The sequence below is a fragment of the Amphiura filiformis genome, chromosome 5, assembly GCF_039555335.1.
Source record: "Amphiura filiformis chromosome 5, Afil_fr2py, whole genome shotgun sequence".
NCBI lineage: Eukaryota > Metazoa > Echinodermata > Ophiuroidea > Amphilepidida > Amphiuridae > Amphiura > Amphiura filiformis.
In genome coordinates this window covers 7,188,822-7,205,433 of record NC_092632.1, presented here as the reverse complement: position 1 = coordinate 7,205,433, position 16,612 = coordinate 7,188,822, and the positions used below count along the sequence as shown (strand labels likewise).

Sequence of the window (16,612 nt, the reverse complement as noted above, 5' to 3'; positions counted from 1 at the left end):
GAGAAATGAAAAAAAGAAAAGAAAACAAGAATGGTGTTAAAAAAATAAGCTTGTTACAAGTCTCAACTATATTATAGTAGGCCTAAAAATATCTGTCCATTGCAAAATATCAGCTTCATGTGAATTTGTGTTAATTATTTTCCCTGAGTTAGAGTCTAGTCAAAACATTTATCCACTACCAAAGTACAGTGAGGGGTCGAAGCGTGCATGGACATTTTTGAGTGTGTAGTATCATCACTGACGTATTTTTATGCTTGCTCTCGAATTCGTCTTAAAAAACTAGTCCAATGATTTTAGAAGCATTGGCAAACTCCATTCCATTTCAGAAAAAAAGTCGGATCATTGCATGCATGCATGTTACAGCATGTAGCCTAATATTTACAATGTACTTCAAAAAGCATTTATGATGCGATGACAATGGCACTGTGCCAATACACACATGTTTTACTACGATTCAAGATTCAGGTGTCATGAAAGTTGAAGCATCTTTCGAAGTTCTAGCCAATAAATAATATCATCCAGTCGGTCTTTACTCTTTAATACAATCAAATTTTAGTGTACATAAAGAATCATACTCACAGAAAAGTATATAATTTGCAGGCAAAAATTGAAGTTTCAATCACAGTACGTCTGAATTCTGCCGCGAAGAATAATGTTGCAACTTCGATGATCGATCATGTTGTTGGTGAACTGTTTACATTCATTGACGCGCATTAATATGATTATTACTATTATTGTGATGCATCGTAAAGGGGAGTATTTGTGTTTATTGTGGGTTGTTGATCATTTCAAAGAAGAAAATGCCACATTAATTGAAATGCATTGCATGTATTTCAGATTGATATTTATTATTATAATAATTTGTTTGTTTGAATTATTTACTGAGAACTATCTGCAGTGCGTAACTTTTTCACTTCATGGTCAGCACAACAATTAGTGCATCGTCTAGACATCGAGTTTACTATCCAGTCAAATGCCTCGGGGCGCGGCTGCATATGGTGTTATTGATAAGGAATACCAGCTGCAAGAGTAAAGTTAGGGAAAATAATGACCGTCGATTCTCAACTAATCGCCGGTCGGAGCTGAAAAAAAGTCTCCAGGTAGCTAAACCGTAATGTTACATTTTGACAGGTCTATATTATTCTAATTTTATTTTTAACATTTCATAAATAACATTTTGTTTCATAAAACGTCAAATTTGTGTGTTATTATCCATCGGTAATCTCAGCAAAATAACCGCAGCAGACGCCATTTTCACGATAAACGCATGAGCAGAATCGCCGTTGTGTAGCATAATGATATGTCTGAAAGAACAGCGACGCGCGGTGTCGAGACACAGTGTGGTAGTACTAGTAGGGGTGCGGAAGTTTTCACTACGTGCGCGTAATTGCACAGGTGCGGGGAAGCACGGTAGTCAAAATACCGTATTCTGACGCAGGTTTTATTAACCAATAAGATGTCTGGATTACCTAATGAATATTTATGAGGTATAGTAATTACAGTTTTTAGACATGCAGACAGAACAATAATAAGTTGGCGATAGTATGACTTTTACTAGTTGAAGCTACCGACTCAATCATCCAGATCCAACATTTTGAGAGCGTGCAGAGCGTATACACGGAAATAGGGTTCTGATTTGCTGAATCAATCATCTCACAATCATAGCAGGGCCTAGATTTCGACGAGAATCACAGAATCGATTCTCGTAATGACTTGTAAGATTTGGTTGCGAGAATCAACTTCTCTCATTGTATCATACAGTATAAGTGCAGTGACTATGATGGATTTTGATTCTCGCAAACCAAGACGAAATCTAGGCCCTGCATAGCAACAGACTGATAAATTCGGGCCCACAAAAATTTGTGAGGGCCATCAAACATTTAAGGTCAAGGGCCCAAATGGCCCTCAGAAATTCTGGCTTATTTCGAGGCCTGCATACGCGGAGCTTTGTGTTCACCTCAAGGGCGTGTTGTCATATAATAATAATAATAATAATAATCCAAAAAATATTTTGGGTCCAATATTCTGGGTACCAGTACATAGATACTAAATTTGGCAGGTTTGCATATATCCAAAAGTTGGATACATAACTGATAAGTATACATGACCACCATTGCTTAAAATTCACAAGCAACTAAAATATCTTGCCAAGTTTCAGCAGATCAAGTATTAGTCCATATGAAAAACTAATTAAAGGAGTATTTCGTGATCCTAGCATCCTCTTTTTATGACATTTTTCAGTACATATCCACGAAAAAACCATATTCCCAAAATTTCAGTTGATTCCGATTTTGCGTTTGCGAGTTATGCATGATTATGTGTATTACACGGCTCCATAGACAATACGTTGTAATTTCGTTCTGGTGCACCAGAACGAAATTAAAATTTCGCGATATCTTTGCTAAACGAATTAATCTGCAAGAAATATTTTGTACATAAACATTATGTAGCCAGAGTATTCCAGTGATATAAAAATCTCAACTTTTTTTGAGAAAAGTGGGGGATGAGGCTGTGGATCTCGAAGTGCCCCTTTAAAGCAATATTATAACATTTCTGTAAAAATAGATTAGGTCGCGTGTCATGAGGTGGTCCATTTTGTGTTAGGCCAAGTAAAATGAAAAACATGTGACACGTCCGGGTTTTTGAATAAGAGGAGGAAGAGGGGCTTTTTTTTTTATTTTTATTTTTAATCGCAAAATCAGTGTAAATACCCATAATTAGAACTGATATACAATAATGTCTGGAACAAGGAGGAGGCCTTTTTTTATTTGTTGTTCTGAGAGATATGCCCCCTCTTACTATCACAAAACTAAAGTGTTTCTTGTGTATTAGCAAGGCTATAGAAAGCACCTCTACATATTTTTTTGAAAAGTTATAACTGAATTTCAAAAAATATTTAAATTGAAGAAACCTCAAAAAAGGAAGCGGGAGGGGACGTGAAACATGTTTATTTTTTTTATTTGGCCTTACATGGTCAAAATGGTCACAAAAAAAACTTTTTAATATATATATTGTAAAACTACAACATCTCATACCATTTTTACCTCAAAATTTATTGTTTTGGCGTAATTGCCTAATTAATAACTAATTAGCCCATATGCTGCAATGTAAATCAAAATTTTCAAATGCGTTTTTCTCAAATTGGACCTTATTCACATAAAATACCCCACAACAAATGTCTGAAGTTGGATTTTGTCCAATGTGCTAGGATATGTTTACAACATAGTGGTGCATCAGTCTCACTCTTTTTTTAAAATGTAATCATGTTCACGATATACAGGGTGCGCCAAAAAAAGTTGATATTTTTGATTAAAATTAAATTAATCATTCATATTTTCCCAACACTACTTCCTACCATTTTCATAATGCAAAAATTGGAGGTTCCTTGTCTAATTTCCTTTCAGAAAATACATACATTTATCATGATAGTACAGTGAATTTTAAAGGAGATACAAATGTATGGACCTTTGCCGTTTTTGCATGTGATTGCATTGACTTCTGTGCATTTAGAGGCAACCCGTGGTACAAAATGTACCGGCAATGAGAAACTAATATGCAGGGACTGCCGTTTGAGAGGAGTGAGAGCAATCACTCCTCTACAGCTCTTCTTAAGTTGCATTTGCAAGAGCGGTTTATAGCTCCTCCAGCTGACTCATTAAATTCTTTATGCAAACAACTCTTCTAAAGCTCTTCTTGAAGAGACCAGAAGAGCATTCTACAGCTCTTTTCTAATTTTCAAAAGGCAGTTCCTGAATATGGAATATGAAATTGATCAATTTGAAGTCAATCTTGAATTGTTTCTTTGAGTAATTGGCTCTAAAATGAGACATTGAAAAGCTCAATATGACAAGGGGTTATGAAGATACAATAATTTATTCGAACCAACACTTTGGAAATCTTACATTTTCCTATGCTAATAGTACTCCTGATCCATGTGCTCTTGATCCATGTGCTCCTCCACCCCATTAATTTTCAATTCCAGCTGATGCCATTTATTTAGTTTGACTCACTTTTCAGTACTAGTTTACACAGTTTTAGCCCTGTTCTTTAGCTTTAAAATGAGACCCAAAGTAGCTCAATAGGACAAGGGGTTGGTTCAATATGACATTTTTCATTCGCCTACATTCGAAAAATTGTAACACCTCCCACCTTTTTTGGGGTACCGGTACCAACTTGTGACATGCGACCATAAGTATTTATTTTCCATAAAATGTTAGCTTTTACTGTCAGATGTCCCTTTTAATTTTGAGCCGAACAAGTGAGGTAAAGCATAGAAAATTGGAATTTACCACTAGCGCCCATGCATGTTACTCCTTGCGGTTGTATGTCACGGTAAGATCCTCGGGTGTGTGTCTGTGTATCCTGCACGCCGTGTAACGTACTGTGCATACGTGTAATATTTGCATCGTAATAATAAAACGCCGGTTCCATCGTTTTATTCAAAATCTCAGTTTTTGACAAAACTACAGCACCTTTAAAGTCTTGATTTTTGATTTTTGCAGAGTATCTTTATTGACTAAAGTACATTACAAAAAAAATTGTTATAATATGGCTTAAGCTTTTTTCCTACATGTGTGCCTACATGTGTGCCACTGAATTGAACTTGACTTGAATGATAAGTCATTGCACTCAGAACTTAAACACTAAAAAGACTCCAAGGTATTTTAAATGTTATATTATTTTCATAGCTAGCTATAATATTATATTCATATGTGACTGGACACCACGAATCAGCCATAAAGTTGGCCCCCGGTCAATTTTGCTTTACTTTATGTTTAGAAAATATATATCATAAGCTTTAAATTGGTATATCATTTGACTTCAAACGATATCCAGAAGCGGGATTATGGTTTGTTGAACTCTGTTCCTTCAACAAAATTGTATTTCTGGTAATAAATATCAAACAGTCATAATTGGTGGTCATTTCAAATCATCCCCAAGTCAATGAGGTTCATGAATGTCCTCTCATTGTTAATTGTTGGTCATACATACCTAGACAAAATACAATGCTTTGTTATCCACCACTTGAACAGAATTTAGCCAAAGCAAACAAATACAAGAAATGTCTTTAAAAAAGACAATGCCTCCAAGATACCAGTGGGCAGCTTTTGTTATTAGTTAAGGAGACACTTATAATGCTAGCTTTAAGGTAACGCTATTGGATATAGATTTTTGTCTGATTGAAATATGTGAGCCCATTCTCTCCTGATTACAAAACTGAAATTTTTTATTTTAATCGGATATTCAGTTACCAAAATATGGCCTGTCAAAATGGCACGTAACCAAGAAGTTGGCAACAACTTTCTTTTATTTTGTTATGCAATGTTGTCAGGTAGGCCTTATTTTCTATTTATATATGCAAGAATTATACAAAGTAAAATGTTCAGATCGGCTACAAAATAAAATGGATGCCTTTGGCAAATTTCCATTTGCATAATTAATTAGGGCCCTAATCAACTTTTCTAATAAGTGGCCCTAATTAATTATGCAAATTGAAATTTGCCAAAACGCAACCGTAATTTTGTAGTATAGTGTGTGTTCTACCCCGTGTACCATGCCTCAGTAGGCCTACCATAGCTCTTTTAATTGTATCTGATTATCTGAAATCTTTACTTTGCATAATTCATGCATGAATTAGAAAATCATCTGGCAACTGGACTTGTCAAAATATAGAAAATAAAAAGAAAGTTGTTGCCAATTTTTTGTTTTGGTTTCGCACCATTTTGACAGGCCATATCTCAAGAACCGAATGTAATCTACAGGGCATAAGTTTTAACATACTATAGTATTATTTAAATAGAAAGAAAATCTAAATTTGTGCATTAGCCAATAGGGCCACGGTCACCTAAAGCCATCTTGCAATCTTGCAGATAATTCTGATGTATGAAATAAGACCTTCAAACTTTCAGATATGAAGAGTTCCAGATGCAGGCAGCCGTTTCTGTTTTTTAAATATAGGCCTAAGTTGTATCAAGAGTCATTTCTTGTGGATTTTTTGACTGAAAATTACGATTGTAACGTTTCAGAGTAACACATTTTTGTATCAGATTCTTTTATGCTTGTTTATTATATTTTGTATTCAGGACTAAAATAATATTATTATATTTAGGGGGAGTCTTCATAGGCCATTACTTTTTTTTTGTATAGGCCTATGTGTAATTGAATAAAAAAAATCAAAAACATTATTGTTTTGTTTTCTTTCCTTCATTTGTGCTTTGTTTTGCATCGAAAGGGCCAATATCAACACCTTGTTTGTAAGAAGTATTGTGTGGGGAAAGATGATTCTTGCATTTTATTTTATAAACAAAAAGCAAATTTCTCAGTCATAGTCTTGAAACGGTCATGGGTATATGCATGCAAAAATATTGCAACAGTACTCAGTAGAATGTAAAAACTGACATAGGCCTACATACCACCAACATGACCAACCACGCATGGGAATTGGGGAAGCAAATACTTTAAAACGAATTATTCGAATTATATCAACGCAATAAAATTGCAATACTTTAGTACAGCAATGAAGCCGGCCATAGGCGCGGCTAGGCGTATCATACCATACATTGCAAACATCATCATGATCATGACATGCCGTGTGTACGTTGAACACGGCACTACAGCACATACATCTCGTATGCAGAGAAATCAAATATACTTTGATCAGCTCGTAATCGGCGGGAATTGTTAGGCTTTTACCACTACGCCGAAAAAGTAGGTCCGTGTTAAGAGTGATATTGTTCATCTGGAAGATCTACAATGTGCATGATAAAGAAAGTAGACAAGTAGGCCTATAGGACTTGAATTAATAAATTATGATTTTTCTGGCGAGGTGTCACAAGACAATTCTCTAAATATGATATATTGATATTAATCCGCGATGTTAAAATTCCCGCCGATTACGAGCTGATCAAAGTATAGCTAGCCGGTCTTTTCAATCCCATCATTTCAACCTATTATTATGATGTAGACACGCATGCACGATGATTGCGGCCTAGTCGAGCCTAGCATGCATGCCAGTCGGCCTGCTGACTCACCGCGTATTAAATGGCACAAAAAATACCTCAAATTTTGCACAAAACAATCCATGATGTCAAATAATCACATCCAAAGTGTCGCCATGAACGTCAGTTTCAACTTCTCCAGCCAAAGTTTTTCCATTGATAATCAGATTTCATGTAATCATGAAATTAAACCTTGTTTGATGTGTATTCCCATTGTCACAGCATAACTGTTTTCCATCTTGCCTTCAACGATAAAGCTGCTGATGAGCGCTGAGGCTACAACCTATAATTAAAGACCGAATTAACAAAAGACTAGTTTGCGTCTGACGTCATGACAAAGTCCCGCTGTGATTAGTTGCTGAACTGAAAAGTATGACATTTTTGGTATGGTTTACAGGAATGCATACGCAAGCTAGTCTTTTTAATTCGGTCTTCAATTCTCTAACATATGAGTTTGAAAAAATTCTAATGCATAATTCATGAACTTGATAGACCCGCACCATTGGCGCCCACGTGCTAGGTGTTTCTAGAATCCCTATAGAATAAGATTAATTTTAATGCTAATTTATTGCACATGCCGAGGAAGCATGATTACCTTTTTGAACATTCGGAAATGGCGATAGGCGAATTTATGTATGGCGCAGAGAGGTGGGGGATATATATTGGGCTCTCGATATTTGGCGGAAATTAGAGTACTTGTCAGAATATAAATTTGTACAATCGGCCTACATGCCGCGCAATGTGCGGCATTTTAGGTGTCAATTTCAAAACAAACTACCTCCTGGCGGAGGCAGAACAAGAACTATTCTATAGAAATAGGTAGAAGCTTATTATCCTCTTCAGCAATAGGATTATTGATTGGTTTTAAACAGTGTTTGATGAGGTACTTGTTGCGCCGAATTGAGATACCTATGAATACGACCTTCACATATATTTTACACTGTAACTCAGAATGCAATTTGCCGAGTTTACGGCTCATTCGTAGTGTCCACTCACATTTGATCTGAATAGAGGAAATAAAGGTGAAAATAATTCAAACTAAATTTTCTTTCCATACTATACAAATCTCATTGGGGATTTTGCTGACCCGTCCATACGACGGGTTGATGGTTTTACCACCAATCTACTTTTGATGTTGCCCATCCAAAAGCGGGTGGATGGCTCTCTGGCTGACACCTTGTGGGGGCCACCAGAGTTTTCTGCTATTTTCAATGGGATTTTTCCAAGTTTTCACTTCGATTGGGGGCATGGCTAACTTTTAACTCAGTAACAGTCTTTTCAATTTACTACTTTATGTTTTTGTTGTGTACATACAGGCTCGCATCAAGAAGATTATGCAAACAGATGAAGACGTTGGAAAAGTAGCAGCTCCTGTACCAGTTCTCATATGTATCCTTTTATTCTGAGTGGTGGTGTAGTGGGGGCATTGGCCTTCCCAAAACTGCCCCATCCTGAAACATCTTGGGCAAATATTTTTAGATTTTATTCTTAGAATTAAATCCTCAAGACAAGGTAATAAAGGTATAAGCATGTTAAAGATGATTCAGAAGAAAGTCTTCTGACACCAAAACTGAAAGTAAGTAGTGATGTGTGATGATGTCACTTTCATGCACAGATACCTGGATGATCAAGTTGGTAAAATAACCCAACAGGTCAGGTATATGGTCAGACCCTGGGACCCATGGCATTTGTGATTGGCGATACCAGATTGGGTACTTTGAATATATTCCAAATATTCTAACAGGAGGAGAGCAAATTGTAATTACACCATTAACCATACTCGATATAAAGTTAAACATTGTGATGTATCCATTTGACTGGGTTGATTATCTTTATTGACAGCTCAAGATTTAATTACTGGGTACTTGGAACTCTCATTAATTATAGAAGTGTGTAGCAAGTAACATTATATGGTAACTCTCATGACATGTTTCCCTTAACTATACAAATGAACACAGCTAAAGCATTAGAAATCTTCTTGGAGTCCTTGATCATTAAGTCGTCACACCAAACAGTAGCAAGAAATGCTAAAACCATGACAACAGCACATATGTAAGTAAAAGATGTATGGATAAGAAACAAGCCTAACTGGCTACTGACCAGTTAAACAGTTTGAAGAACTAGGTCAAAAGCAAACCTGACTGCTATGTATAGTACTGAGTACAATATTTGGTATTTGGGGTTCTTAGTATGCTCAAACATGATGTAATACATACTACACTAAGCCAAAAAAGATACTTATAATATTTCACAAGGTCATATCTTAAAATCCTGTCCATCAAAATTAACCAAAATTACACACAGGATTGCCTCAATACTCTACTCTAAACACATGTTAGTAACCAATCAGTTGGCCAACTGACACAACCGCAAAATGCACTGATATGGAACACCTTCCTAGACCACATTCGCAGCCCTATTGCCATCCAGCAAAAGAAATCTGTGAGAATGGCATCTTGAATCACAGGTCACATCCAACAATTTTAACAACATTAAGTTAAAAACATTAAAGAGAGTCAAAACAAACTTACCAGGATCATCATGTCACATGTCCAAACAAATAATGAAGTCCTTTAGTAGCGGGAAGTATAGGGCAATCTTCCCAGGATATCATCAGGAACTTGGTTGGAAGCATGAGAAGCAGGTGCACAGCATGCGTGCAAGCGCACGGTGGACCGTTACTAAAGGACTTCATTATTTGTATGGACATGTGACATAATGATCCTGGTAAGTTTGTGATCTGTTTGTATCGGTTGGTAAGTTTGTGACCTGTGATTCAAGATGCCATTCTCACAGATTTCGTTTGCTAGGTGTCAATAGGGCTGTGAATGTGGTCCAGGAAGCTGTTCCATATCAGTGCATTTTGCTATTGTGTCAGTTGGACAACTGCTTGGTTACTGACATGTGTTTAGAGTAGAGTATTGAGGCAATCCTGTGTGTAATTTTTGTTAATTTTGATCGACAGGATTTTAAGATACGACCTTGTGAAAAATTATAAGTTTCTTTTTTGACTTAGTGTATATATTTTGTTGGTTTTTAGCAAAATGTAGATTTTGGGTTTGATTAAGATATCAGGCAGGTAAACCAGGAAAGACCTGTACATTTTCAAGAGTAATCCTAGCTTCAGGATCTTCCCTTCCCTGTTCAAGAGTATAGAAAAATCAGATTTTCAATGGTTCCCCCAGTATTTCAAGATTTACTGTTGATACCTACATACTTACACATGATAAGCAGAACAATCTCTCTGTAGGATGAGGTTTAGGTTGCCTACACCACCCCACCCACAAACCTGACATTCACACAAATCAATTGTGAAGCTAATTGAACACCACACTAATGTGCTTCTTCACCAGTAAACAATGCATCCAGAGTGAGAGCACCTTCGACTTTTTGAAGGATTTGGTTGAAAATGTTCCTGACATAGCTCAAGGAGAGGAGGAAGATGGAGAGACCAACCACCTCCCATCAGCAGCAGCATCATCATCATCATCAGTAGCTAGTAATAACAGGCACCGCCCACCTGCTGCAGGTGGGGAACGTGAGCGAGGATTTAGTAGAAGTAGTAGTACAGCAAGTTCATCAAGTTACTCTGAAGGACAGGTTACAAAGAGGCGGAGAGGCAGGTAAGAACACAAGGGGTGGTAATGCTCTCCCAATTGGATATTTTGTTTTTAAATTACGTTTTATGTAATATAGAGTCTCAAAAGTGCAGTTGAAACTTGGTATATAGATGTGTTCCACACTTGCTTTGAGTGCAATAATCATTTCAATCAATACACAAGTACCGGTAGTTGATAACATGTTCAATCCACAGCTGAATATGTACTATCAGGACGACGCATGTTTGGCACAAACTTGAAATAATAGCCTGAATGTTTCCAGCCAGTGTCATCATGGAAATTGCTTTTCTCTGCAGGGCTTAATTGCATGGGATAAGATCTGGTAGTGCCATTTCCAAATGTACGCATTTCTCCAATTGAATCCCTTTGCCATAATAAACAAATTTACGTTTACACTTCTTAAAAGCTCTAAATAATATGGAATGAAATCCCCAAGCTTTAGCCATCTATTGCAAAAATTTGGGTGGAAAGAAATGAATTGCACAGAAAACAAAATTACACAGAGAGACACAAATTTTGCGGCATGTGACCGAAACTAAAAAGCTACCCGTCACTTTGAGTCCAAGTTGTATATGTACACCAAACAGAAAGTTAGGGATAATTGATGGTTGGTTTTAATTGATAATGATAATTATTTCCATCCATTTGGTAGCACAAGTTTTGTTACTTTCCATTTTTCACATTATTTTTGCTACAGACCAAGAAAGGAGAGAGCAGAAGATGTAGCAGGCCCTAGCAGAAGTAAAAATCGCAAAATAATTGCACAGTCATCGGAAGACAGAACCACATCAGAGGTATATGTAAAAAATTGTGGTAGAATATGTGACGTGTCATGTCAAAAGGAGACACTTTTGGGCAGGATCGCAAATGGAGAAATAGCCAAAAATCTGCCCGGGGGAGATTTTTTCACAATTTGGTTTTGTTGCGAATTTGTGATGTTATTAATGTTTAGAATATTGTCTGATAGTTTTAGACCGGAATATAACTGGCATCTTGTATTTTTTGAGACATTTTTCTTGTTAATTCATACTCTCAACATTTTCAATAATATTTTTAAAGGCCGATATCTCAATTTCCAATTTTATAATACCATAACTTACGAACTCAATATCTTCGCTTAGGAATGTCTGATTTCATTAGGGAAAACGGCATTGTGGAGCAAAATATCTCTATATTTAAGATATGTAAAAACCTCAAAATTGATAACCTGCCCAAAAGTGTCTCCTTTTAACATGACATGTCACATATGAAACCAGTATGGGAAATAAACTAAATTATATATCAACATAGATAAAATAGTTTCTGATAAATTGATGATAGCATTTTGAGATGTTTGACATTAGTAATTATTATACTTGATAGATTTTGTACTGTGTTTTCTTTCAGGATTCTGATTTTACAGATAACGAGGATGCAGTTAAACTTTCAGTAGATAGCAATTCATCTATGTCATATTCAGTACCAGCCTTATCACAGTCAACATTATCTCAAGATTCAAGGTAATTATCTCTGCTGCATTTAATTCTCATATGCGACATGTATATTGGAAAGTGCGTCCCAAAAGTGTATGATGTTATTAACTATGCACGACTTGAAAAAAAATCAACCAATCATACCACAAAATGTTGTTACTAAGCAGCCGGTTGCAAAGGCTGGAGCTTCTGCAAAAGTATGCAGTCATTACACACATGCAGAAAGACACACATTTCTCTTGTCCAAGAATTAAAAATAACAGTAGTAGCACTAGCCTCTGAAGTTTTGGGATCATCAAAAGGGTCTACAGATTTATTATATGGGAATTCAACACTGATGTTCATTTATTCGCAGCACTGCAGTGCATTGTTGCAATGCAGGAAGAAAATTACCACTACACTGCATGTTTATAATGTAGTACACTAAAATGTGTACACAATCCAACTTGATTTACTGAAGTACTGTACTGTACTGCACTACTGCAGTGATTCGCAGAGCTACAAACATGGTTAAAACAAAAATTATTGTGTTCAGCTGCATATATACAAGCCGCTGATAATGAAGGTATTCTGAACAACACAAAGCTACACTTTTGTCCTTAGCCTGTCACCCCATACAGGTAAAGATACACAGGAGTAGGAAATTGTGAATAAAAATAGGGTTTCTCAGCAGTGTGGAGTCAGAATTTGAGCTGTTGTTGAATGGAGGCTATTGAACTATGAACCAGGACTCACTTTTTTTCCCAAACAGAGTCCTGGTAGAAAAGTTATTTATTTCACCTGTGATATTGAATAAGGTTTGTAAGTATGCTTAACAGGTTTGATTTGCAAACTGAGATAATGACCTTCTTTAAATACAAATTGTTTGTGAAAAGGAGGCACTTTCTGTGTATGGCGAAGTTGCATCAAGGTGCAGTGTGATGTTTTTAACTGTCACAAGTCACCGCAAGCTACTGCATGCATTGTTCTGCATGGTTTGACCTGTATTTGACTTGCAATTTTCAGTGGGAAGCAGAATTGATTTTTTTTACAGTCATTTACCGCAACTTAATGTAATTGTAATTACGCTGAAATATAAACGAGCCTGTATAAACCTAATGCAATGAACAAGTATAAAGCACTAATGTACTGCACCCCCTATCGTAATGCTTTTATCCAATTAATTAATGTTTTTATTTCTTCAATTTTAGGCAAAGACACCCACATGCAGCAGGACATGCAAGTCACAAGCACCTACCACAGCAACCATCATTTGGGCTACCAACCATGCCAACATTTCAAGTACCAACAGCCCCTAGTAATGCATCTACCTCATCATCAGTTGGTATGGGACTATATCAAATGCCAACAGCATCTAATGCTGGCAATAACTATGATGATGATGAAGATGATTATGACACGTAGTAACAGCCTATGGAATCAACAACAATTGTGTGTTATAGATTTGAGAATTCAACATCTTTTTTACTGATGAAGCAAGCAACATAAGGAATTATTGTGTGTGATGAATGACATTCTTCATGGATCTTTCACGCTAGACCTGGCCTACCAAGATGTGTTTGTTTTTCTTATGGTTGGAAACACCATGATGTAATTATGGTTCACAGAAAGTAAAAGATTCTCAGAAAGAATCTAAAAGAGTCAAATTCAATATGCAAACATATTTTATGTGCTTATATAATATACCCTGTATCAAAATGAGATTGTTCAACCAATAGAATACAACAGTTGAGATAACAAGTTTTTTATTTTTTTCAAAGACTTAGGATTTCATTGAGCGGCAGATCGGGTCATTATCTTATGTGTCATTTGGATATACTAGAATATGACATGATATAATCACTGAAACTTGATGAGTATCAATCATTTTGCTATGTTGTTTATACTTATTCAGGCAAATTGCAAATATCCTATGAGGAAAGGGCCCTTTTGGACGTTATGCAAGCAAAAGGTCCTTTTACCCATTAAAAAATATTTTAAATAATGGATGAATAAATTACGTCTTGAAAACTAGTACAGAGCAAAATAAGTCTTTACTGTAAAAGGATATCACCTCGGCAGTATGCACTAAATATTTCAACAGTGATGTTTTTTCCTATAGCATTAGTTTTCTGAATACAGCTTATTCCCAAAGAAAAGGTCTACAAGGGAGCAATTTCTTATTACTGGAAAGGACAATTTTACATAAAGATTGGAATGGTAAATCAATTCATAACTAAAACAACTTCACATATGTGACATGATTAAGGGGAATGAGTCACATATCGGCAATTTTCAATTAGTTTTTTACATCATTTTCTGGTAGTTCACGAATGCTACATTTTGATGTGAACTCTATCAAAATCGACCATCTGGTTACCGAGTTATGAGCAATTTATCAATGGCTGAAAAGAATTTGAACACTGTTTTTGCCAATATCTCAAAAACAAGCGACATTCCCCTTGATCATGTCATGTCATAAGCAACTTGGTCTCATTCAAACCAAAGTGTATACTTGGAATGTGTTGGCTTAATGTCCTCTGTGTGTTGTGTAAACACACAAGTGTCTATGTCAAGCAAATTACATACAAATTGTTCTCATGAATCTTTTACATACTTTTTTACAAACTTGGTATGTGGATTGGAAATTGTAGCCTGATGTGCTGTATAGTTTTGTGTCATGTTATTTGCAAATTTATGAATATTAATGAGCTTATTTGCATATTGCATATAAATTTACAAACACCTATGTGTGGGGGCCACCTTAATTACGAATCGCGTAATTCTAGTTACTGTTTTTTGTTTATAAAATTTAAAAAAACAGGATACACATCACATACACTGAACAGCTTTCAGAACATTAAGACATGTTATCAGTACATAATGTATTTGTCAGATTTTAAGGACACCCTAATTATAGCATCAGTCATATTAAAGGCATATAGTTATTTTGCCAGCAAAATGGATTTAAATATTTACATATTATTAAAACAAACCTAAGAGCTTTTCATGACTAAATGTTTCACAAGTTCAATTCGTGGAGAAAAGTGAAAAGAGAATATTTTGTCCTTGTATAATGGCAGCATACTGTACATCGCTTTCAATTTGTGAGTGGATCTTATCCCATCAGCCAGCTGATGTTAATGATCAACATTGAGATACTTGATGTACCAAAACTAAAAATTATCACAATAAATTTGCAGCCTGGTGGGAGTTTTCACTGTAAAATTACTGAAAAAGTAAGTGAATTAAAGCCACAAAGAAAAAACAACAACCCAGATTTTACATTTCGGGATTTTATTTTGTAGCTGTACATGCAAGTAAAAACAGCCATTTTTGACCGTTGTGGATTTATTTTGAATGAATTCTTTTTAACATATTTGCACAAAGTTTTTAAGTTAAATTAGTGTCTTCCAAGGAAATAATCTTGACTGGCCTACTCACTTGGAAAAAATGAACAGGGAGTGTTTTTGTTGCCCCAACAAAGGAAAATATTATATACTTAAGATCTAGATGGAAATATAAACATGTGGTATCTTTGGGTTACTATTAATAATGTGGACGGTTTCATTTCAGCACATTCAAGCATACAAAGGTTATAAGTATAAAGACTTAGTGATATAAAATATGATTACAATTCATTATACAAGATGGAGCCCTGGCCTGGCTCTGGCACCCTGGCAAGGACATATCAAATAGTAATAACAAAAGTTGCTGACCTAAAAGTACTCCAACAGCACACACACTATTAAAAGGATGAAATGGATGTTCATCCTCCAACTACACAGTCAAGAGACTCCATCGAAAACAAAATCAATAAAAAGGAAAAGTTGAAAATTACACATTATAATTATCCACAATAATGTCAAGGATAACCCAATGATGAAAAGTTATATAGCAAGTTGACCTCTATAATGATGTATTTACAATTTGTTTGTACATTATGGTCTACATGTACAATGTATATACATTAAGCCGAAATGCAGCCTGCTTCCTTACACCTGAAAAATATATTCAGAGTCGACACTATTTAGGGTAGGTTGGGTTACGCCAATCAAACATATTTTGCATAAGCAAACCCTTTCCAATGCACTGTACTATCATTTCCATCAAATGTCTTAAAATTACTTCTTATTCTATCTAATCTAAACCTTCAGTTTAGGATTATGACGATTTTGACTTCAGATAATACTGTGTTTTGAATGATTATGCATCTAAATTCCCACTATAACTTTTCATTTCATCATTTTGCATATGATGTAGAATCAACTGGAATGTAATGCCAGTGATGTTGTTGACTCACTGCTGCTCTTCTGAATTCATTTATAAAATGTCCGCTCCAGAGTCCCAGACCAAGGTGTGTTACCCAGATTGAATACTGAATATTGAAAAAAAATGTTATCAATGTGTTAAACGGGTGTCATCATGCAATATGTATGAACAGATTTTTTGAAGGGTTTAAAGAATTTGTCAAGTCTACTTGTTTGGAAAGTTTATGTGACCCAACACCAATACATGAGGCAGATGCTGGTAATTGCATGTT

At 35.6% G+C, this 16,612-nt stretch overlaps 1 protein-coding gene across 1 annotated transcript in view; it reads left to right on the top strand.

Annotated features, from left to right (window-relative positions):
* LOC140152545 (uncharacterized) overlaps positions 1 to 15,315 on the top strand; it is a 31,241-nt gene extending 15,926 nt beyond the window's left edge. The window contains exons 2-7 of the mRNA XM_072174927.1: positions 8,315 to 8,387; positions 8,957 to 9,050; positions 10,352 to 10,621; positions 11,316 to 11,412; positions 12,005 to 12,117; positions 13,281 to 15,315. Coding sequence (XP_072031028.1) covers positions 8,315 to 8,387; positions 8,957 to 9,050; positions 10,352 to 10,621; positions 11,316 to 11,412; positions 12,005 to 12,117; positions 13,281 to 13,494 — 861 coding nt within the window. The 3' untranslated portion in view covers positions 13,495 to 15,315. The remainder of the gene's footprint in view (positions 1 to 8,314; positions 8,388 to 8,956; positions 9,051 to 10,351; positions 10,622 to 11,315; positions 11,413 to 12,004; positions 12,118 to 13,280) is intronic.
* The last annotated feature ends 1,297 nt before the right edge of the window (positions 15,316 to 16,612 follow it).